The sequence below is a fragment of the Mandrillus leucophaeus genome, unplaced genomic scaffold (genome assembly GCF_000951045.1).
Source record: "Mandrillus leucophaeus isolate KB7577 unplaced genomic scaffold, Mleu.le_1.0 Scaffold100, whole genome shotgun sequence".
NCBI classification, from domain to species: Eukaryota; Metazoa; Chordata; class Mammalia; order Primates; family Cercopithecidae; genus Mandrillus; species Mandrillus leucophaeus.
Window position 1 is genome coordinate 1,065,589 of NW_012098099.1, and position 24,217 is coordinate 1,089,805.

Genomic DNA, 24,217 nt, shown 5'->3' on the forward strand with positions numbered 1-24,217 from the left:
AGGGTGCCTCCAAATAAAAAAATGAAAACATGTAAATACAGAGTAACACCCTGTATCTCTTTATTTGCCTAATATGCTGCTGGAGGCACAAAGGAGAAAGCAAACGTTACTAGAAAGTGAGATTTTTCTCAGAATAGCCACAATAAATGCCTTTTCAAAAAAAAAAAAATTAAGACAAAATAGAAGACAACCTTCAGGTCTGAAATCAAAGAAAAGCCAGTTTTGGTCTAAGATGTTGAAAACATGGCTCATGAGCAGTTTGTCTAGGTAAAAATATGACCCCTGTGATGTTGCCAAGGTCTCTGAGACCCAGGGTGCTGCTGAGTAAATGCTGGTTGCATAAGTTAGAGCAGCTAAGGGGACACTTTAATTTATGTGCTCAATTTTTCTGAGGTCTCAAAAAAGAAAAAAAAATGAAGGTGGGGGAAAGGGATGAATGAGGTTAATTTTCAGGGTGGCACATTCAGGGATGCTTTGGAGATTAAGGGTTTTTCCATTACCTTAGTATCCTCATCTGAGGGAAAAGTGATTTTGTAGGAAGAAGAATCTCACTGGAAGTCTTAATTCACCCTCCCCAAAAGGCCTCAGGGTCTTTAAACAGCAACTGAGTCTCTCAAATTCATTTTTCAAATGAGGGTTAGGTAAGAAAGATTTCAAAATCATGATCAATAAGAGTATGCTTCATATCAGGGCGATGAAATAGTCTGTATACAAAGCCCCCGTGACACGCAATTTGCCTATATAACAAACCTGTACGTATACCCCTGAACCTAAAATAAAGGTTTAAAATCATCGTAATAATAAGAGGTACTCTTTCATTTCACCATAGGCCTACAAGTTAACATACTAGGACACTATGAATTAAATGGAATAATAAATATAAGAGGCTCAAATTTCATGTAAAATATTGTCAAATATAAAATGACATATAAATTCACATGCATAAAATGTATTTTTCCATTTACTAGGTATTCCTTCTTGGAATACAAGACATAAGATTTTTTAAAAATCGATGTCAGATAAAACTTAAGCATTCTATTCCTTTCACAGACTTACCCTGAAAACTAAGAATCATAACTGAAAACTTGAAACTTCCCCTTCCTCTCATTTTTAAATGGCTTGTGTCTTATAGAGTCACTGGTAAAGCAAAGAAAAAAACATCCTGCCTTAAAAATTAAATTTTCTATTTAGTTTTATGTAGAATAAATGTAAATGGCATCATTCCTGATAATTAATTATAATTAAATCATTCTCTCCATACTTTGCAGGTGTTTACATCGTGTTTCTGATTCCTGAGATTGAAGGTTCTACCCAATGGAAACATATTCTGAAATGCTATTTTCAGTAGCTTATTTCTGAGTTGTTTGGGGACTGTTACAATAAAATAAACACAAAATAGTTTGGCTAAGAACTCTAATCATTCCTGCTGCACAAAAGTCTAGAGATGATTAAGTGAAGACTCAGGGATAAGGATGATAACGTGAACCAAAATACTACATCTGGGCTCTACATACAAAGACTCACATCACAGACAGAGAAACAGCCTGTACTCCTTGTGAATGAGCTGTATCCTGTAGGCAAAGGCTCCACCTGTTCTCAGCACGCCTCTCCTCTCTCGCACGCCTCTTATTCTTTGGGGAGCATTTTTCCAGTTTGGGCAAATAAATTTAGATCTCTGTACAGCTGTACTTGTGACTTACGTTATTACAAATATACTCAATTTGTTCTTTTTTTTTTTTAATGTTTATTTGAATGCAAAAGGCTGCCAGGACCTGTGGCGGAGAGTGTGAACTTGGCCTTCTGCCACAGGTCACTGGTGATTTCAACTTATTTCCTCTCATCTTCTTTTACTAAATTAAAACTCTTAAAGTTCAAATTAAATTAAGTTTAAATTAAAAGCTAGGAAGCAATGTTATCTTTTAGAGTGCAGAAAAAAAAAAAAAGCACCAAGTAGCAATTCAGTGGCAAATGTGTTTCAACTTAGTGGAAAGTTAATATTCCTTAATTTCTCCAGCTTCCTGGCCCTTTAATAACTGGGAATCTCATCCAGCTATTTTCCTCTGTAGGTTAGAAATCTGATTCGCAGGAAGAAGTGAAGTTTTACCCTAAGTGAAATAGAGAATCTGCCAGTTACTTTTGTCTTTGTGGCTGCCAGTTCCCCTGTGGCATACAGCAAAAGAAGAGTCCTTCATAGACTTCCTTAGAATATTTTTATAAATCCCATTTTTTTTACTCGCCTTCCCCTCCAAACAGAAAACGCCAGTACCTTCCCTCTGTAATGTTTCCCTAAATGACATGCAGCATATCTCAGTGGCAATGTGACATGATGAAGAGAAACCCATAAAAGATCCTTCAGCAGCTCCAGAACTTTTATTCTGGAGGGGAAACTGCATTTATAATTTGTCCTTTTAAACAGGGATCTTCTTGCTCCTGCAGAGTAAGAGCTTGAAGCATCAACACAAAATCTGAACTCTTCTAGCTTTGCAGATAATCAAAAATCTCTTCCATTCACTTTCCAACTAGAGCAAACTTTAAAAAAAACTTTTAAAAGTGTAATTATTTAAAAATATATATACACACATATATAATACATACGTGTGTGTCTGTGCATATATACACATATTAGAGAATCCCTCTGTCTACCTTCCAATCAGAGAGACCTGAAGATAGATAGATGGATGGATAGACAGAATATAGAAAAGATTTTAAAATATTCTATTTTTAATAACTATTTTTAAAAGAGTTTCCTTACTTTTGATTCATTAAAAATATCAGAATAAACAGAGAACCAGGTATCCCCTCACAACCAAATGGCTGTGAATGCGGCTGCCAAAATAACAGGGCGCCAAACTTAAAAGCAGCATTTGCAAACTGCCTCTCCTATTGTGCATTCACACATCACCTCAATTATGATCATAAACAACCTATTTGCAACGCAGTCTACTCTTGACCTGAAAAGCTGATCCAACCCACATTTGAAGCTCAAGATTCACACCCAGCAGTGTCCACTTTAAATAGAAAAATCGCATTGATTGCATGAAACTCAGGACTCATTTTGGTCCATCGATTCCCCTAGTGACCTTCTGCAGCATCAAAGCCCACAGCGAACCCAATCTGACCCCGACTTTATGTGCATTATTATATCAAGAGACAGGAGCTACTTACAGTCCATGCCATTGTCTCCATAGATATGTAATAAAGTATTCTAGAACTGCTCCTGCCGAGAACACTTCAGGTGCACGTCATTTTCTTCTGTATCTTCCTCCCCGCTCTCTCTCCTACTCTTGCATGCAAACACATATACACTCTCCTCCTACCAGTATAAAAATTCTTCATTTACTGAATGTTTCTTTCCTCCCAGTTCAGCAGAACTCAAAAAGCAACTTCAGACTTTGACTAATACTCACGTAACTCCCAGTAAACAACATCCCTCACCCAAATACATAACTAATCATAATGCTCTTTATGAAGCTCTTCTGTGAAACAATAGGTCTAATACAAAGCTCCTCTCCACACTGTTTTAATTATAATAAATCACCTTCATTACGATGCATACTTCAATATAACATGTCGGCTGCTTAGCTACCTAGGTTACTCCCATAATGAGAGGAGAGCAGACGTGTACGTCTTGAAGAAAGTTATTTACGCACGCTGAAAAATTCTACGGCATCCCATGGCTTTGCAGCACGATTTTCAGCAACTTTTATCTTACCTTACTCTTCATAACATTACAGCTGAGAAGACAGGGAAGAAAAGAATAAGAAAAAGCACCACATCTGAAAAATGCTGTTTACACAAATAACGGTATCCTGAATACATCCACTAGCGTGGAAAAATAAGTCCTTGCAGTACAATCATTTCTCTATAAATGTATGAAAGTATTTTACTGCCTGGTGCAACAAATCAGTGATGAGACGCTAGGCTGTGGTGTGTAAGTTTCAAGGGACTGTGTGTCAAAGTCAACTTCCCGGGCAGTCCCCTGAGAACTGCGCTGGGCACATTCTCATGAAAGGTGTGAAAATCTGATTTTCTAAAATGGATCAGTAATTCTCTATGAAGGGGGAAAGGATCGATAAATCTTTGCTAAGTAGATTGTAAAGGAAAAATTATTCTTTCAGTGACAGTACATTAGGATCCTCCAAACAATCTCAATAAACTAAAGACATAGCGTTTCTCCACCAGCTACTTTTGACTTCTGATGTATTTTTGTAATCTCAGATCATTCTGCAATGCACATACATTTATATTTGCTAAGCAATGTTCCATGTTGATGTTGATTTATGGTATGTGCCATTATAATGTTTGGCTGTGACTAGCAAAAGAAAATTATTAGCTGCTTGTAACCTGATAGATGTGATACGAGAAAATGTCATTATAACCCAACGCACATATATGTTCCTAACTATATCAGTTCGCCGGGTAGCCACAAGATGTGTTGTTGGTATTCCTCAGCCAAATATGTATGTGTTGTTTTTAGGTAACTGATCATTGGCATATAGTGTGTATTCTCTTTATGCCTAAAAACACTGGGGTGTGATATGCTTAGAATCATGTGATGTTAATAGTCCTTGAAGGAATATTTCTTTCGGGCCCTGGGCAGAGACCAAGGAAATCTTTAGACATTGGTTTTATCACATATACTCGATGACACTGAACGGGAGTAACTACCAGCCCTGGCCACTAACACATTCGCCATTTGTTTCAAAGCTTCGGAGTCCATGCTCCTCATCACGCTGAGGCCTGAAAATCCTCACTAAAGAATTTAGACAGAAGATGTGTGTCACGAGAAAACAAGCCGAGGAGTGGACCGACTGCTCCCAGGAGGCTCTCTGGTTATAGCATCCTGAGCTGTGTGTGGCTGAGATTTCCCCTGCTCTGTGTTAAAGTGGTTATTAAAAAATATGGCCTGTGTGGTAGCGAGGTATTTCAGGGGCCTCAGAGCATGCTGAACATCATGTGTCCTGCGATACCCAGATCAAACAAAGCAAATTCTCAGCATGGCAGGCTGAAATCTGCATTTCTCTCTACTTATGCACATTTATGTCAGAATTCACAATAGGATAGCTCCTTTGGGAAGAAAAAGCTCTTCCACAGGATGCACTATTTTCATGTACAACATCCTTTGACAAAGAAGGGAAACAAGATAATTGGCATGGCAAATTGTAGCAAACAGGTGTGATTAATGTGTATAAACCTCATTCAACTGAATGTCTACATATATTATAGGAATTATATCCACTAGTATCTTATTAGGGATGGGGGCTGCAAGCAAACATTTTTATTAAATACCTCCTTTCCCTCTTTTTAATTGAATAATGCTAATAATGCTCTCTTTTGAGGTACAAAAGAGAGTGGCTATAATTTCTTTTGGCATGAAGAAGGACTCACTATGATTATAGACCCTCCCACCATTTGGTTTTTGTGATGTTTTCTGACCAGAGAATGTTAAAAGTCCTAAGAAATAAGGTCAAATTTCTAAAAAGTCCAACATCCAATGCCCACTGGTAAACAGAATACAACAGGAAAGTCTACGTGGTATCAAATGAAACAAGATCTCTGGGTATCTGTAAACATTTTGGAGAAAGGTGCCATCTTTTAAGCATCCAAAGGAGACCATTGATCTAGAAATAATGAGTAGCATCCTTCCTGATTCACAAGTCAGATTCATGGGACACAACTATTGACATATAAAAATTCAAATTTCTCCAAGTCGGAGCTTGTAAATCACATGGAGTTCTGAGCCTTACACATTATAAGGCAAGTGCAATTCTTTATTTTTTTATTTTTTATTTTTATTTTTTAGGCAGTCTCCCTCTGTTGCCCTGGCTGGAGTACAGTAGCATGACCTCAGCTTACTGCAGCCTCCACCTCCCGAGTTCATGAGATCCTCCCAACTCAGCCTCCTGAGTAGCTGGGACTATAGATGCGCACCACCACTCCTGGCAATTTTTTTTTTTATTTTTATTAGAGACGGGGTTTTGCCATGTTGACCAGGTTGCTCTCGAACTCCTTGTCAAATAATATGCCCACCTTGGCCTCCCAAAGTGCTGGGATTACAAGTGTGAGCCACTGTGCCTGGCTGGCAAGTGCAATGCTAAGAAACCTAAATGATAGGAGGGAATTAAGTCAGCCACGGTTTGAAAGAGAAATGAAGGGTGGTGGATAAATAAAATACTGATGGATAGAAGTATAGAGTAGGTGTTTTGTTACATATTCATATTCATATGGAACCTTAAAATGAAATGTTTTCACTGATATTGTTTTAATTTGGATTCCAAATTTGAAAAGTATTATTAGTATCAAAATTTTTTTTCTGATCCTAATAATTGTCCTAAACTTCCAACAAAATGGCTTACAGATAATTTTCCTAAAATCAATATAACAGTATATTAATGAGCTAAACATCCATCTTAACAGTTAGTATAAAAACAACAGAATGAACTAAAATATAGTAGGAAAGAGCTAATAAAAATAAAGTTGGCCAGGCGTGGTGGCTCACGCCTGTAATCCCAGCACTTTGGGAAGCCAAGGAGGGTGGATCACGAGGTTAGGAGTTCAAGACCAGCCTGGCCAAGATGGTGAAACCACGTTTCTACTAAAAATACAAAAATTAGCCAGACGTGGTGGCGGGCACCTGTAATCCCAGCTACTCATGAGGCTGAGGAAGGAGAATCCCTTGAAACCGCGAGGCAGAGGTTGCAGTGAGCCAAGATCACGCCACTGCACTCCAGCCTGGTGACAGAGCAAGATTCTGTCTCAAAAACTAACTAAATAAATAAATAAATAAATGTTTTTCTAAAAAATAAAGTTTAGTTCCATTTTTTTTTTTTTTTTTTTTTTTTCTTTTTTTTTTTTTTTTTTTTTTTTTGGAGGAGAGCAGGAGGATATGAAGCAACAGTGCTCTCATGTATTGGTGGGAAAACAACATGGTACAGTCCCTTTGGAAGACAGTCTGACATTTCTTTAAAAACTAAACATAATCTTCTCATATGATCCAGCAGTCACACTCCTTGGTATTTCCCCCAAAGAGCTGAAAATGTATGTACACACAACCAGCACACAAACTAATGTTTATTGCAGCTTTATTCATAATTGCCAGAACTTGGAAGCATCAGATTGTCCTTCAGTAGGTGAATGGCTAAACTGTGGCACATCTGGACAATGGAATATATATATATTTTTTGTATTTTTTGAAAGTTCAATACAGAAGATGAGCAAAAATTTCTCCTTTGAAAAAGCTAATAAATAATCAGATCTCAGGCAAGACTGATCGAGACAAAAAGACAGGATGCCCAAGTGAACTGTATGAAAAACTGAAATGGAAATATAACTACCAATAAAACAGATACAGAAAAGATAAAAGAATTCACTGAAAAATGTATGCCACTGAATGCAAAATATTGATAAAAATGGGCAATTTCCTAGAAAATCAAACTTTTCCAAAAAACGCAGAAAGGGATAGAATACATGAACATCTCTCTTCATTATTATATACATTTAATGCATGATTTTAGGACTTCACATACAAACACACACACCACACATTGACTCAGGTGATTCTACAAGTGAAACTTTCAAAAAGAAATTTTAATTTTTAAAAAGTCTTTTAAAGAATAAAGAAGAAATACTTCCCCTAAGCTATGAAGTCAATAAAACCTTCATGCCAAACCAGACTAGGAAACAGAAAAAAAGACACTTCCAGGCTAATGTCATTCATGAGCAAAGATGCAAAAGGTCCTATTAGCAAGCAGAATCTAGTAGTGTATATAAAAATGATAATACATCATGACCAAGTCACTTTTATCCCGGAAATGTAAGAGTGGCTTAATATTTTCAAATCTATAAATGCCATTTAATATATTAAATGTAAAGATGAACAATTATGTGATCATTTTAATGTATACAGTAAAAGCATTTGATAAAAATTTCATGACAATTATAAAACATAAGATAAAATTTTCAACAAACTAGGAATAGAATATCCTTACCATTTTAAAGGAATTCTATAACAAACTTACATAAAACATAATTGTTCTTTCTTTTTATTTTATTTGTATACATTTTATGGGACACAAGTATAATTTTGTTACACGGGTAGATTGCATAGTGTTGTGAAGTCAGGGCTTTTAGGGTATCCATCACCCAAATAACATATATTGGATCCATTACATAATTTCTCATCATCCACCGCCTCCTCCCAGAAATGTTATTTTTGATAATGAAAAATGACAAGTACCTTTAAAATGAGGGGCAAGTCAAATATGCTTAACCTCACTATCACTACTTTTATTAAATATTGGATTCAATATCTGAGCCACTGTAATAGGAGACAAAAGTAAAAGTACCAACGATAGGAAAGAAAAATAAAAAATGTTATTTTTCAGATCACGTAATTATCTCCATAGAAAAACCAAAAGAATATAAAACAAAATGTTAGAAAATTTGGCAAGATGGCTGGTATATGATCAATACATAAAAAATCAATTTTATGTACTAGCGATGATAATTTTAAAAACTATTTTAATAATAATAATACGAAAAGTTGAAAAATTTGTGTTAAAAAGAAAATCTAGCCAGTTGCAGGGGCTCGTACCTATAATCCCAGCACTTTCGAAAGCAGAGGCAGGCAGACCCTTTGAGCCCAGGAGTTCTAGACCAGTCTGGGCAACACAGTGAGACTCTACACTTTTTTTTTTTTTTTTTTTTTTATAGCCAGGCCTGGTGGCTTTTGCCTGTAGTTCCAGCTACTCAGGAGGCTGAGGTGGGAGGATTGCTTGAGCCTGGGAGTTGAGGCGGCAATGAATTGTGATTGTACTAGTACACTATAGCCTGTGTGGCAGAATAAGACTCTCTTTTCAAAACAAGGAAGAAATTTTACAATATTCCAAGTTACGTAGGAATAAGCCTGAAAAATATCTGTACAAAGAGAACTATACAAATTTTCTATGTATAGGTATAAACTATTTTAGAAAGATATTAAAGAAAACCTATAAAAATGAGAAGATATATCATGATTATGGATTAGAACTCTTAATAGCATACAGATGTTAATTCTTCCCAAATTTATTAAAAAGATATAAAGGTACATCTAATATATATCAACAAAAATAAATAAATAACTTAAAAAAGTTATAAGGATATTCAAAACAAAATTTCAACTAGATTTTTAGGTTACTTGCCCTATCAGATATCAGGACCTTTATGAAGCAGTAGTGATGAAGAGAGCAAAGCAATATTTTAAAATGTTTTAAAAATACAAAAGAGTATTTTTTTAAAATGCTGAAATGGGTTAAGATTTCATAAGCAAGATACTAAGAGAAACAAACATGAAATAGTTTTAAAATTAACTTCAACTGCATCAAAATTAAAAAATGTCCGCCCATCAAAAGACACCATAAAGAAAGTAAAAACATAATACATGAGTAGGGAGAATATTTTTAGAATGAAGGTAACTGGCAATAGACCGGTATTCAGAATATAGAATGAATATGTAATATGCAAAAAAATAGAAAATGTGACATGAACAGGCTTTTCACAGAGATAAAATGGGCATGTCAAATAAATATATGAAAAAAATGATTAACCTCAATAATCACAGAAATCCCATTAGAGAACAATGAGATACAATTTTACATAGCTTGGTTTTGGAAAATTTAATAATTGGATTATACCAAGTCTTGGAGAGTATGTGGATCAATGGAGATTCCTAAATATTGCTTTGTAGGAATATAAATTGGTATATGCATCTGAAATACAAATTGGCATTTTCTTTTAAATGTGAGCATACTTGTACCCCAGGTAGAAAAGAATATCATGGATTGCAAAAGCAAATTTTAAAAAGTCCAGAATGTACAAAGCAATGGAGGTATAATATAATAAGGCACCTGCAGAATATTTCAGTGAAATGTACATTTTCATAGATGGAGCGCAAGGTGTATGTTTATGGGGGAAGAGAAGGAGATTTGATTAGCAACATTGGCAAAATGCCAACTCACAGTGGGTTGTTTTTGCAATGTTAAGAAGTTTGTACGTTGCCCCACATCCCAAAATATTTCAAGAATTCTTAGTCAAGGAACTCCTTCAAACTGAAAGTCAAAAATGTAAAAAGACAGAAAAGCAGAGCTGCTCTGATTGGAATTAGAGGACCTTGGACCAAAAGGGAACAGCCCTTCTTCCCTTTCCATGGAGATCCCTGAGGACATACCACAGTGCTCCTAATGCTTGGACACAGATTTTTAAAAGCCCTTGTGGGCAGTAGGGTTTTGGGCACTGCAGTGCCACAACCTAATTTGCATTACAGAAGCATTGCATAACATCAGTGTGATTGGATGATGGCAGAAGCCTAGTGAGTGTTTTTAAAGAACACCTGCTTGATGTACAGCAATGGGGAGGGTTTCTGGAAGGATATCCAGTTGCAATATCAAAGGTACCCAATGTATTTGAAAGAAGCTTCAAAGGTCTCAAGCATACAAATGTATTTCCTATTACTCATTCAGATTGCTCAAAACACCCTGGGAGTACACTATAATCTTCATAAGTAGTTTACTTATATTGTTTTCTGTGTTGTCAGGGAAAAATTGCTTATGTCTTTTATTAATCCTAAGCAAAACCTACTTGATACCACTTTCAATCATCAGAAAGTTGGACAGTAAAATAGAAAACAAAAATAAAAATAGAGGGAAAAGCAGTCAACTGCCTAAATTCATCCCTGAGTATCAGAGGAGACACTGGACTTCTGTTATGCAGTTTGGCAATTTCTCAAGAGGAGATGAAAATATCCATCTTCTTACTGCCCTGCATTCTAACCTAGGTTACTCCATCATCATAGTACAAATGGAGCCCATCTTCTCTGGAACTATCAATATTTTTATATTAAAAGTAAAATTAAGTAATTTAAGCGATAATGCGAAAGTTTTATATTAAAATAAACTCAAAAGAAATTTTAGTCTTAGTAAACTATCACACTGACCTAAACAGAAATCTTGGCTCTTTTATCAACCATTGGGCCTTTTTCCTTTCTGGCTTCAGTTTTTCCATTTGTAAAGTGCAAAGAATACCTACTTCTCAGACTTAAGTGGAATAATACAGAAAATATATAAAATGCAGCCTGTATCATAGTTAAGTGTTCAATAAGCAGTAGCCATAATGTGACATAAGAGGACATAAGATTTTATAAATGTATAAATTAGATGGAAATACTTTTCTAATAAGAACACTTCAACGAGAAAAATGGAAAATGTATTTGGACATTTGTGTATCACTCTAAATCAGGATTTCTCAACCACGACTCTGTTGACATTTGGGGCTGGATAATTCTACATTGTAGGGAGACTGTCCTGTACATTACAGGATGCTTAGAAGTATTCTTGGCCTCTACCCACTAGGTCCTAGTCTTCTCTCTCCAAGTTGTGGCAAACAAAAATGTCTCCAGACATTGCAGACATTGCCACATGTTCACTGAGCGAGTGGGGAAGCATCTTAGCCAAGATACTGAAAGCACAAACAACAAAAGAAAAATACAGCATATGAATGTTATCAAAATTAAAATTTCTTCTTTTAAAAGCCTTTGTTTAGAAACTGGAAAGGCAAGCTAAAGACTGGTAAAAAAATATCCGCAATACATACAACCAATAAAGGCTAGTATAAGTATTTGTAAACTCCTGAAAAACAATTATTTTTTAAAAACTAATTTAAAACTAGGCAAAAGATTTGAATAATACTTTTAAAACGCAGATATACAAAGGATCAATGAATATATGAAAAAGTGCTCAACATCATTAGTCATCAAGGAAATGCAACATAAAGCCACAATGAAATACCACTACCCACCTATGAGAATGATTAAAGATAAAAAACACTGACCATACTAAGTGTTGGTGAAGATATGGAGCAGGCAGACTCTCACACACTGCTGTTGAGTGTGTAAAATGTACAACTGCTTAGAAAACTGACAGTTTCTTATAATGTCAGACGTATACCTACTCTGCCACTTAGCAACTCTACTCTTGATATTTACTCCAAAGAAATGAAACCATATGTCCATGCGAAAGAATGTTCATAGCAGCTTATTCATAATAGCTCAGAACTGGAAATAACTCAAATGTCCAAGAGATGAATGAATGTACATGGTGGCTTATCTCTCCAGCAAAAAAGAAAAAAGATGGAAAAGGGGGGAAAAGGTCCCAATACATGTGAAAACATAATGAATTTCATAGATGTTACACTGAGTGAAGAATGAAGGCATAAAAGAATATATATTGTATGATTCTACTTACATGAAGCTTTAGAACAGGTAAATAGAAATTATGATGACAAAATTTAAAAAGTGGTTGCTTCCGAGGCACTAGGGAGCTTTCTGTGTCCTTGAGAGTGTCCCATGTTTTGGCTAGAGTAGCTGTTACACAGGTGCACACATGTGTCAAAACTGATTGAAGTGCACATCTGTGTGTTTTACTGCAAAAAATGATGGGTGGGGGATAATCAGGTCGAGCAATCAGAATTAATAACACCTACAGAAAAAAGTAAATATAGGAAACTGAAGAAAATTAAATAAGCATATATATATATGTTTCATTTTAGTGAATTTTGAGAAGGCATTTTATCCAAAAAAAGAGCAGCCAGGTATGAAAAATGAGCAACTGACAAATGAGAAATAAGACAAACTAGTGAACTAGGCCAGAGAGAAGAATGCAGAAAATAACAAATAGTGGATATCATAAAAGAAAAGAGAAGAAGGAAGGAAAGCATTCATCAGAGATATAATAAAAGATATCTTCCCTGAGCTGAAGAAAGTCACAAGTCTCCATATCCTAAAGTCTCCCTAAGAGCCAGATAAGATTATTTCTTAAGGCCTATCCCTTGACATATCCTGACAAATTTCTGGATTCCAAGAATAAAGATAAAATTCTAAATATGTGTAGTAAAAAAGGAGAAAAATATTATCCTCAAAGAAAAATGCTAAAACTGTGGGCTAGCAGAATCAGATTTTAGGAACCAATACAAAAGACAAGAGTTTCTAAACAAACATTAAGGAATGAAGTACAATTTCTAGAAATCTTAAGCAAGATGAACTAATTCCCTGGAATTTTATTCCCATGTAAATCATCATTTTTTATAGGTTTTAAAATGCAAGGATTGAATTAATATGATATCTATGTGCCTTTTGTAAAATTATTTTAAAAAGATGTAAATCAACATAACTATAATAGAATAGAGGGAATTTGTAATATACATGAAACATTTTTGGAGAAAAATAGTAAAATGAGTATTAAGCCCAAAAAATTGTTAACAATATGGTTTTAAAACTTAGATCAATTACAAAGAAAGAATTCTTGAAAGAAAAAGTAAATAATTTTATTTTTTAATACATATGGAACTAACATTTCACATACTTTCAATAAAATACGGCAAATGGGGTGGAGTAAATAAATACTAAATGCTTATCTTAGTCTGGGGTTATGGAGAAAGGCTATAAATAGAGTTTAGATCTTGCCGTCAGAAAAAAATATTGGTCAAGTATGTTTGCTACAAAAATTAATATTATCTGCTAGTAGGAAAGAAATAACACGTAAAACTTTCAGAGCAGTAAGAATAAAAACTGATCATTCCAAAGAAGATAGAAAAGAAAGTAAACACATAACATAAATTGAAATAGATAAGATTTTAATCATTCCACAATGTAATCATATACCAAACATTACATTGTACCGCATAAATGTATAATATTTATTCATCAATTAAAATATGTTTTAATGGTAAAAATAAGACCAAGAGCAAGCAAATCAATTAACATAATAAAAAGAAGGAATTACATTTCTCCATTAAAAGACAATGGATCCAAAATTGAGTTAAGAGAAGCAAAACAAAACCCAGGCAGAGACTGTTTAAAAGAACATTTTAAATAAAATGATAAGGAAAAGTTGAAAATACTTGAAGATATGATAGGCAAATGGAAACAGAAGGAAAGCAAGTGGCAATATTACTATCAAAGTATAGCTCAAGCAAAATGCATTAAATGGGATATTTCATTTTTATAAAAGGTACATTCTGCCAAACAGATATGTCAAAAACTTTGTACATTAAAAAAAAAAAATCTAACCTAGAAATACATTAGGCAAAGAACTTTTAGAAATACGATGAGAAATTGGCAGAAACTGCAATCTTAAGAGCAATAACACCTCTTTCAGAGTGTGACAGATCAAGTAGATAAAAAATAGAGAGTAGCTGAATAGCACAATTAAGGAGTTTGATTTATTGAGGAGAAAGAGTAAAAGAGGAAACATTGTAACTTACAGATGTAAAATACATATTCTTTTCAAATTTGCATGTAAAGTAATGAAAAGGACTCATGGATGAGACTGCAATGACCATCTCAAAACATCCACCAAAAAGAAATACCAGTTAGCCCACACTCTGTCCTCAATGCTGTAATTCTGGAAATAAATACTTCTGCATGAACCTTGGAAAGGAAAGAAATCACATCAGTGGTGGACTGAGAAAGAAATATGAGTGATACAACTATTGGGTAACAATATCTTGAAGTAGATATTTGAGTATCTTGAATAGATGAACATGACTTATCCCTTCCTGGACCCTCCTAAATATCTCATCATGCAACATTATAAAGAGAAGACATTATTTTATCAGGGCCTGCCCAAAGCACTGGCTTCTAGAATGAAAGATAAGACCCCAGATTGGGAGCTACCTTTTTTGGGGGGTCTGGGAGGATGCACCCAACCTGCTCACTTGCTCCTGGTTCCACACTTCCTAGAATGAAGCCTGACATACTCAAGCTGCGAAGGAAATCCATGATGGCTGCATTATCTTACTTATTCGTTCATGCGTATAAATGGACAACCAACAGTTACCAGATTCTGAGGAAAATGTTAACAAAACCCCAAAAGAATCAAAAGGAACACATTGATTCCCTGATGCTGGAGAAAACAGAAATAATTCAGGGAAGAGAAGGGAATCATAAAATAATTTTAATTGGTGTTGTGAAGAACATTTGACAAAATATCCACAAAACAAGAACGGGTTGCAGTGATAAAAGGAACAAAGGTTTTTGAAAATTCAAAATGTAATTATTGACATTTGAAAGATTGATAAAACACTACATGGAAAAGTCAAGGAAACTTTCCAGAATCATAAAAAAAAAAAAAGAAAGAAAATGTGAAAGATTTCAGCACAATCAATGCAGGAAGGCCAACATCTGTCTCCTAGTAGTTCTAGAAAGAGGTAGCTAAGAAAAGGAATGTGAGCAATTTATCAAAGGAATAATGAATGAAATTACCCAAAGCTTAAACAAACCTACAAATAGAATACTGTAAGTCTTCATTTTGAAGGATTCCATATGGTATTGAGCAGAAAAAAATGGAGGAAAAAAAATCTAAGAACATTCTTATAAAATTTCAGAACACAAGGATTCTAAAGAAGATCCTGAAAACTTCCAAAGAGATTACAATGTTTATCTTCAAAGGAAGAAAGACCAAATTGGTTTCAGACATTTCATAAGCAATGTTGGATGCCAGAAAACATCAGAGCCTTTAAAAGTTCTGAGAGAATTATTTTGAATCTAAAATTCTAGCTATCAATCAAGAGTAAAGACAAAATAAAGTCATTTGCAGGCATGTGGGGACTTATAAAATTTACCATCTACAGATTTGTTCTTAAAGAATTAATTGAGGATGCCCCCAAACAAAAATGGGATGTAGGAATGAGGAAAATATGAGGTTTAAGAAACCATGGACCAAATAAGGCTACAAAATGAAAGGAAATTCCAAGAAGATGGCCATGCAATCGTCCTGCAAAACCAGGGCTGCAATACAAGAAGGAGGCAGGGAAATCAGGAGTGTTTCCAAGAAGCAAATGAATTCTAGGTAGTAAGTTTCTAGGTAAAAGAACTGAATCTTCTTCATGAAAAGGGGAAACTATATTAAAATATGTAAAGGGAAAAATGCTCTGCTCCATTCTCTCCCACTTCCAACTTTTACTCATTGTATTTCCACTTTTAGTGGCACTGCTTTCATGATACAAGGTTATACGTCTTAACTTATGAATTACTCTATTTTGTTTCATAGTGATTATTTCAAATATTGGATTTTTAAAATTTTTAGATTTAATTTATAGATACATAAGGAAAATTTAATTATACTGGCTCACAATCCCCTATGTGATTCCACTGGAGCAAGACATAAATGAGAACTCAGAATTTTATAAATTGTATAATGGTAATGAAGTACTTAGATTACATATTAACTAATACTCCCAGCACATTCTGGACTATTAAGCTGATTAATATCTCTGCACCAAAAAAAAAAAAAAGTAAATGGTTTACTTCATGTCAGTTCAGGTGAGGTTTTGTCACCAAATAAGTTCAGGTCACTGCTTCCGGCACAACCAATCCTCACACCTGACACAGAAACTAAAGGGTGGGCTTGTACACTCTGCAAACCAATCAGAATCATTCTCTACTTCCTACTTCATGGAGAGAGCATTTCTGAGAATGTTTGGATACAAAGGAAAATAATGGTGAGAGATGGAGACATAGAGATATGGCCCTGATAGAAGTTTTGAACATCAAAAATCACTTCTACCTGCAGACAGTTCTATCCCTAGACTTCTGTGAGCCATTACCATTGATTGATCTGGCTTTCTGTCATTTGCAACTAAAAGAGTTCAGGCAAATTCTGTATTAAACACAAATCCCAAGGACTTTTCAATAGGCTAGAAAGACAACAAAGATGCCTGCTATCACCGTAAGTGTGCTATATTTGACGTGAGAATGTTAGCCAATACAGCAAGGCCAGAAAAAGAAATGAGGTATAACTACTAGGAAAATAATACAAATTAACATTATTTGCAGATAATGTGATGAAAATGCAGAAGAATCAATACATTAATAAAATGAATAGGATAATTCTGAAAAAAATCCACTCAAATCACACACACACACACACACACACACGCACGCATGCACGATCTAGGAATGAGCTTAATAAAAATTTTGGAATGTTTTATATAAAGGAGTCATGCAAATATTTGAGTTAGAAAACAAAATTCAAAGCCTCTGAGATGAAAGCATGCTTGGAATGTTTGAGGAACTGCAGGAATGCCCGGTATGGCTACCCCAGGGTGGATAAGGGGGCGTGTAGTAAATGAGGTAGGAGAGGTAGGGAGGTGGGGAAGATCATGGAGGGTCTTAGAAGCAGCTCTAAGGACAGTGACTCCTACTCTGGGTGATATGGGGACCTCCTGATGCCTTCCAGCCAGGGCTACAGTAATCTGCTTTACGTTATCATAAGATGGTTGCTGGGCTGACAATAGGTAATGGGCAAACAAAGGAGAACAGTTAAAAGAATATTGTGATAATACACATAACAATAACAGCAACTGAAGATGGTGATTTAGCAGTAGAATTAGATTTAGCAGTACAAAGTAAACAGATCCCAGACAGATTACAAAAATCACTAACAAATCTCCATAACATGTTCACACGCAGCCCAGTGTGCACATTTTGCTCATTGTTATGTAAAACTGTATTTACTAATAGCTAAAGGAAAGTCAAGAAGAATAAGTAAATGATATCAAATCATTGATTTAGTATGTATTTATTGGGTACAGCATCCATGTGTTAGGCACTAAGCGAGGCCATGGGATAGGGAAGAGGACATAGTTCTTGCCCAAAGGAACTCGTGGTTACATAAGGGAGAAAAAACAACATGGTAAAATAAAAGTTGTAAAACCTTATACACACAGGATCATCTCAGAGCAACATCTCCAGCCTTCCCCACCCAAAGGCATTATGACATTCACTGGTTCCCTAGAGCTCCCTTGATCAAACCAAATTTTCAGTAAGGTCTCCACAGTCTGGCTTACCTTTACACTCTTCTTGCTCTCTGTGCTCTGCCACAGTGGCTGTCGGCTTTCTTCAAGTCCCTTAAACTGGACATGCCACATTCATTTCAGCTGCAGGGACTATGCATGCACTGTTCCATCTGCAGAAAGCACGCTTAGCGCTGTCTTGACCTACACAACTCCAGCTCCTCCTTCAATCTTACCTCCCTGATATACTCACTGATGATTTCCCTGATTAGGTCAAAGTCTCCTGTGATGAGCTTTCATACCATTCACCTCCCCATGGTAACACTTACCACTGTTTTACATTTATGTAAATATAAATATTTGACTTTGGTTAGCTAAAGTCTTTTCTACTGAACTGTAAGGTGGGGGGGACTATATTGTTTTTAACTTTTTTAAAATGCTCCAGTGCTTACATGATTTTACAACTTTTAGTTTACCATCTTGTTTTTTCTCTGTCATGGGACTATGAGCTTTTTGGAGCAGAAACTGTGTCTTCCTTTCTGTCCCATGTCCTAGCTTAGTGATCAAACACATAGATCCTGCACTTAATAAATCATATTAAACCAATGAATTGGAATTACTATATCATATCCCACATTACTAGAATCCTGCTTGGCTCACAGTGGAGATTCAATAAATATTTGTTATTATATAGTATACATTGTATTGTATATAGGTAATCAGTATATACTGCATTATATATAGGTAATCATACATACCTATATATAAAATAGATGTATTATTTATCTATATATAATATAGATATAGTATAGAGATATATAATATATAATATAGATATATATATAGATATCTGTGTATAATATAGATTACACATCTATATAGAATATAGATATTATATATCTATATGTAATATATATCTATATATAATATAGATATATAATATGTACATAAAATCAAACCTACAGGTACCATTAATAGTCATCATATTTTAAAAAAAGGAAATCAATTCTAAGAATAACAAATTATTAGGCATTGATATATTTTAAAAATTCTGCTCCTGAACAAAACAGAATATTCTGACAGAGTTACTGACATATTTTTTTTAAATTCATAAGCAAGATGCTAAATATTCTCAGTGGTCATCTGAATGGAGACCACAAGGAGGAAGACGATCATCTATGGTGTACCATCCTTCTGCCCAAAGGCTCTTGACTCCAACTAATTGAAAAGAAGAGTCAATAGCAGTAGCAAGAAGGAAGCCACAGCTTCGCGGAAACAGTTCCACTTTTGACAAAAGGAAACTAAGCAGTAGGAGGCTCCATCATTTATTAAACCAGGATGTATTTGTATAGCCAACTGTGAAAAAGAGCTCTCCAACATTTGTGAGAGAATGATCCACAGGACCTTTGAAGTTAGGAGGAAATCTTGCAGGGAGAAAAGAGAGAAAAAAAAATCTTGCAGTTTTCTTCCCGGGTCTAAGCAATAGCAACATGTGGAGGTGACAAAAGAAAAAAGATAAACTGATACAGAATGAAAAAAAATTCAGTTTTTTTCTGAATCCATAAGATTCCACACATATTTCACAAGGATTTATCAGGTGAATTAAGACTTGCCTTGCACATAGATGTTCATAAAACTTGTCTTTGTATTACCCAAGGCATTGGAGAAAGATTTAACATTAAAAGTTGCTAAACAACATCTAACATGTTATCGTTTCTGTAAAATTAATTTTATCCACTTCTTTTTCAGTATGTTCACCTTCATTTTTATAGTTATAGCTTCCACTCTCCTGAAAACGTGCTTTTCCAGTTAGCTGGAAGAGACCTTCATTCACCTGCCATTTCCACACCCTGTCTGAAACAATCTCCTGTGGGAAATGTTCATGTAAAGCCGCTTTCGTGCACTGCCAGCATTGGGTTATGCCTCTCTGAAGGTTCTACTGCTAAACATTGGCTTTTAAGCAACTACTTAAAGACACTCCCAAGAGATGTACAGTTAACTGTCTCATAATGAGTCGCTTCTCCTAGCCAGAAAAGATATTTCCGCCACATCCATATTTGATTTTCTGGAAAATCTATAGTAGGCTAAGCTTCACACATGAGCCAGTATAAGCTTATTATAAGCCTATGGTTTTTCTTTTTGCAACTCATGAGGACTCTCTCATTGCTCTGAGGGGAAAAAATCTGGAAACAAAGTAACCTGACAAGCTGAGTACATACATTAAGTGCATAAATTCTTTACAAATAGGGCTCTCGATAGTACATTTAAAGTACAAATAGTGTTTCTACAGCACACCCAAGGAGTTCATTTTTTAAATGAATGAAATGACATTGGAAAGATGACATATTACAACTATTTCCTCCACTCGACTTACAGCAGCTCCACTCTCTTGGTGTTTATAGACAAATGCTACTAATAGAAAGGAAGGGACCATGTTTAATATAAATGTTGCCTTCTTTATGCTATGGAACACTGCAAAGTATCATTATCATGGCAGAATCAATTGATTCTATTATCCCCAGCATTCTAAAAGTCTAAAACTCTACAGACCAAGACATTCTGAATGGTTGCCCCATTTTTTAAAAGTACGTATCTAATTTTAAAAGAAGCAATTAGAAAACTGGAGATAAATTCTGTTCCTAGACCCATCAGCAATGACCTAGGTCTCCTTTCAAGTTTTCTGTGCCTTTAAGACAGAATACATTCCATTGAAATTTTCTTCCCACTTTCTTCATAAGGAAACTGTGAGTGTTACTGACCCAACATTCCCCCAAAATACTTTAAGCCTCCTAATTACAGACATCTCGAAATAGAAGTGTAAAGTAATACTCAAAAATCTAGAGTATCTTTTCCCATAAAAGCCACATCTGTCTTATTTTTTTAAATGGAATATAAAAAAATAGCAAATAAAATTCCATAAAAGATTATTTATGTGAAGCTTGTATTTAGAATATAAACTCTAATGGTCAAGTATGTAAACAGTAAGGAGAGAGATATATATTCAATGTAGGTGTTCAGTAAAACAAACCGTAATACCACCCATGGATACAGCTTATGAATTAAGGAATACTTCTAGCATAAAATAAATCTAACCTTTTGGAGAAGCAGCATATCAGAACAAAAGGGAATCTCACTCATTTGACAAAAGGAAACATGACAATGATTTCCCTCCAATTTTATACAATAAACTCACAGATTGTAGTTTTGCGGAAATTTCCTATTGGTAGGCATTCTGAAAAATCAACAAAATACCTGAAGAAGAGCACTCATTTGCCACTTCCTCTTGGATCATTATAAGAACATTCTTTCAGCATCTTGACAGTAAACAGCAAACAGGGTAACACAACCCAAGAGAGTTCATGCCTAGAAGAAAACCCCAACATTTTATTTAAATGATGACATTGTAAAGAAAACTCAGCTGAAATGACACACATACTTTTTACAAGACTTGGCAGATAGAACACTGAACACCTAGGCTCTGACTTTGACTTAGCCATAGATCTCCCATGGAGCTACATGGGAAAATAAGAAGCCCCAATGTCAGCCCTCTAACTTTATCTCTAAATAAAGAAGTAATTTTGAAGGTGTGGATTGTAGGTACATTGTTCTATATTTTTGAAACAAATCCTAGACTCTATTTTTTTTTTTTTTTTTTTTTTAGACTGAGTCTTACTCTGTCACCCAGGCTGGAGTGCAGTGGCACGATCTTGGCTCACTGCAACCTCCGCCTCCCAGGTTCAAGCAATTCTCCTGCCTCACCCTCCCGAGTAGCTGGGATTACAGGTGCATGCCACCACACCTGGCTAATTTTTGTATTTTTAGTAGAGATGGGGTGTCACCATGTTGGCCAGGCTGGTCTCGAACTCCTGACCTCAGGTGACCCGCCTGCCTCAGCCTCCCAAAGTGCTGGGATTACAGGTGTGAGCCACTGCACCCGACCCAACTCTATTATTAATAACTAGAATGGGGACTTAAAAATGTGATCAGGTGTAAGATGCTTGTCCATGTCCCTGACTCCAACACTTTTAGGCTGGGCCCGTTACCCCTTCTCGTGTCCCCCCAATACCACAATACACCACATATATGCTGGCAGTGTTCCTTTTCTTTAGGGAGATTACTTTTCAGGTGGAAAACTTGTTATCTTAGATTCTACAATTAAATATTATCCCAGATTTCTATCAGAGATTAAACACATATGAATTTGTGTGAGGATAGCTCCCTTTCATAATGTCCATTTTACTGCTGCATGCCACAGTGTGATGAAAAGGTCCAATTGTTTCTGGATATAGACATAAACTTGCAGAGATCTGTTAGATCCTTTAAAAGATAAAGCAACTCTTAGTATTATCATGAATGATTTGTGTAGGAAAGTCAGTGCCAAAACAAAGGAAATCTCAAAACTCAAACCCAAACCAGAGGGTAGTTCATTCTCTTGCATTTATACCCTATCAACATTGGATCATATTCACTTCAGGAGTAAAAAAACAAAAATGAAAACAGAAACAAGAATCTTTTTGACGGCAGGTCAAGATAGCATGTGGCTATCAACCCAACCTACATACACGAGCACGCGGGCATGCACGCATGTGCGCGCAAACACACAACACACAACACACACACACACACACACACACACACACACACACAGCGGTTTCTCCCTTTCCCCAAAAAGCATTTATAGTAAATATCCATCCAGACAAAAGCCTCCGTTTTCCTACTGCTTTTGTGTGCTGTGGCAGGAAGCAGTTGTCAGCTGCGTTCGTGAAAAATAACAACTGCAGACACTGAGACACATGCCACAATGTTCCCGTGGAAATCAAACTCTGAGAAATTTTTTAAATGTTTTCAACACATCAGCATGAAGCATCGACCTAGTTGGAATCACTTAGATCTAAAGCAAATGCACTGATTGTTTTCACAGCAGGCTTTTCTTCTTGGAGCTGAAACAGGCGCACTGGCGAGGGTTGCGCGGAAAGGTTTGCAGCCCCCTGCCTTGGTCTGCTATAGCCAGTGACACGATCAATACCAGGGTGAGCAGCAGAGGAAGCTCAGGGAAGATTATGAAGATGAGGTGAGTGACAGAATTACCTTATAGGGTTTGTTCTTTCTCTCACCTTGAATCTCATCTGCCACAGACAGAGATGGAAAACCATCAGGGTACAGACCAAAAACAAGAGGTGGAAAGGGTTGAAGGGCATTAGACACCATATGTGCTGAGAGCCTGGCTATTGTGTCTTTTTACATGTTAGAATCCTCAAGAAAGGGCAAGTCCTGTAGCAAATCAGGGCGGCATCACTGATTAACGAGAAGACAAATGCCAGCATCTCTTTCAGGGCCTGGAGCACAGCAGGTGCACCAATAATTGGCAGCCCTGATTTTCAGTGTATTTTTTATTACTGTTAATACAACTACTCCTCCTATTTTACTTTTTAGCCCCAGTAAAGTATCATTCATGTAAATAATATACATACATAAAGTACCATCTTTCCAGGTTAAACTGTGGGATGAAGTGTGGACAAGACCAAATGTGCTTTAGGTGGCCATCATTTATTTATTGAGGGCCTCCTCTGCACAGGCACTGCTAGTCCACAGTTTTCTTCCCCTAACTCAGAGGTCCAAAGATGCCTAAACAATTGAGTCAGCTCATTCACTGGGCTTGTCCTGGAGCTTAACAGAGGCACCAATTTAGTGGAACCAATTCTCATTCAAAATGTCCAGAATGCAAGGAAACAGGAAAATCTCCATTGTCTATCGATCTGATTGAACGATCCTGATCAACTGAGTAGAGTTGACTATGTTGATAATCAAATGTGCCGAATACTCATATTGACAATAATATGTCCAAGCTATAGCTGCTTTTATAATCCATCTCCCTAAAGCTTGAGATTTTTAAAAATATTTCTGTGAAGTTTAAACTGTATATAAGAAGTGTCCAAGAAATTCAAGGCTCATATTCGTTATTTGTTTCCTTAAGGCACTGGATGAACACAGTGAAAAGGAATATGTTCTAGGCCTTCCCAATTATTACCAAAACATCAAAATGAATTGTTATCAGAGATTTTATTCTGATTCTTTGAAAAAAGATAAACATTTATATGTATATCTCATTTTAAATGGAATGTCTATTCGTTGAAAAGTTAAAAAAAAAAACATGATTCCCCAAACCTAAAAATTATCACTGCCATAAGTTTGGTTATTTATTTATGGTCTTTTTTTCTACACTTTTAAAATTTACATACTTAGAACAATACTACATAAGCTAATCTTTTTTTCACTTAACATTACACATTATATCATAAGCATATACCCAGGTCAATTGCTTTGAAAACAATTTTAATGTCACATGATTTGTGGATTTAATATGCTTAATCACTCCCTTCTTTTTTTTTTTTTT

General features: G+C 35.6%; 1 protein-coding gene across 2 annotated transcripts in view; it reads right to left on the reverse strand.

Annotated features, from left to right (window-relative positions):
• Positions 1–24,217, reverse strand: part of POU6F2 (POU class 6 homeobox 2) — a 500,852-nt gene that overhangs the window by 450,855 nt on the left and 25,780 nt on the right. For both annotated transcript variants that reach the window (XM_011972725.1, XM_011972721.1), the window contains exon 2: positions 21,076–21,186. In XM_011972725.1, coding sequence (XP_011828115.1) covers positions 21,076–21,093 — 18 coding nt within the window. In that variant the 5' untranslated portion in view covers positions 21,094–21,186. The remainder of the gene's footprint in view (positions 1–21,075; positions 21,187–24,217) is intronic.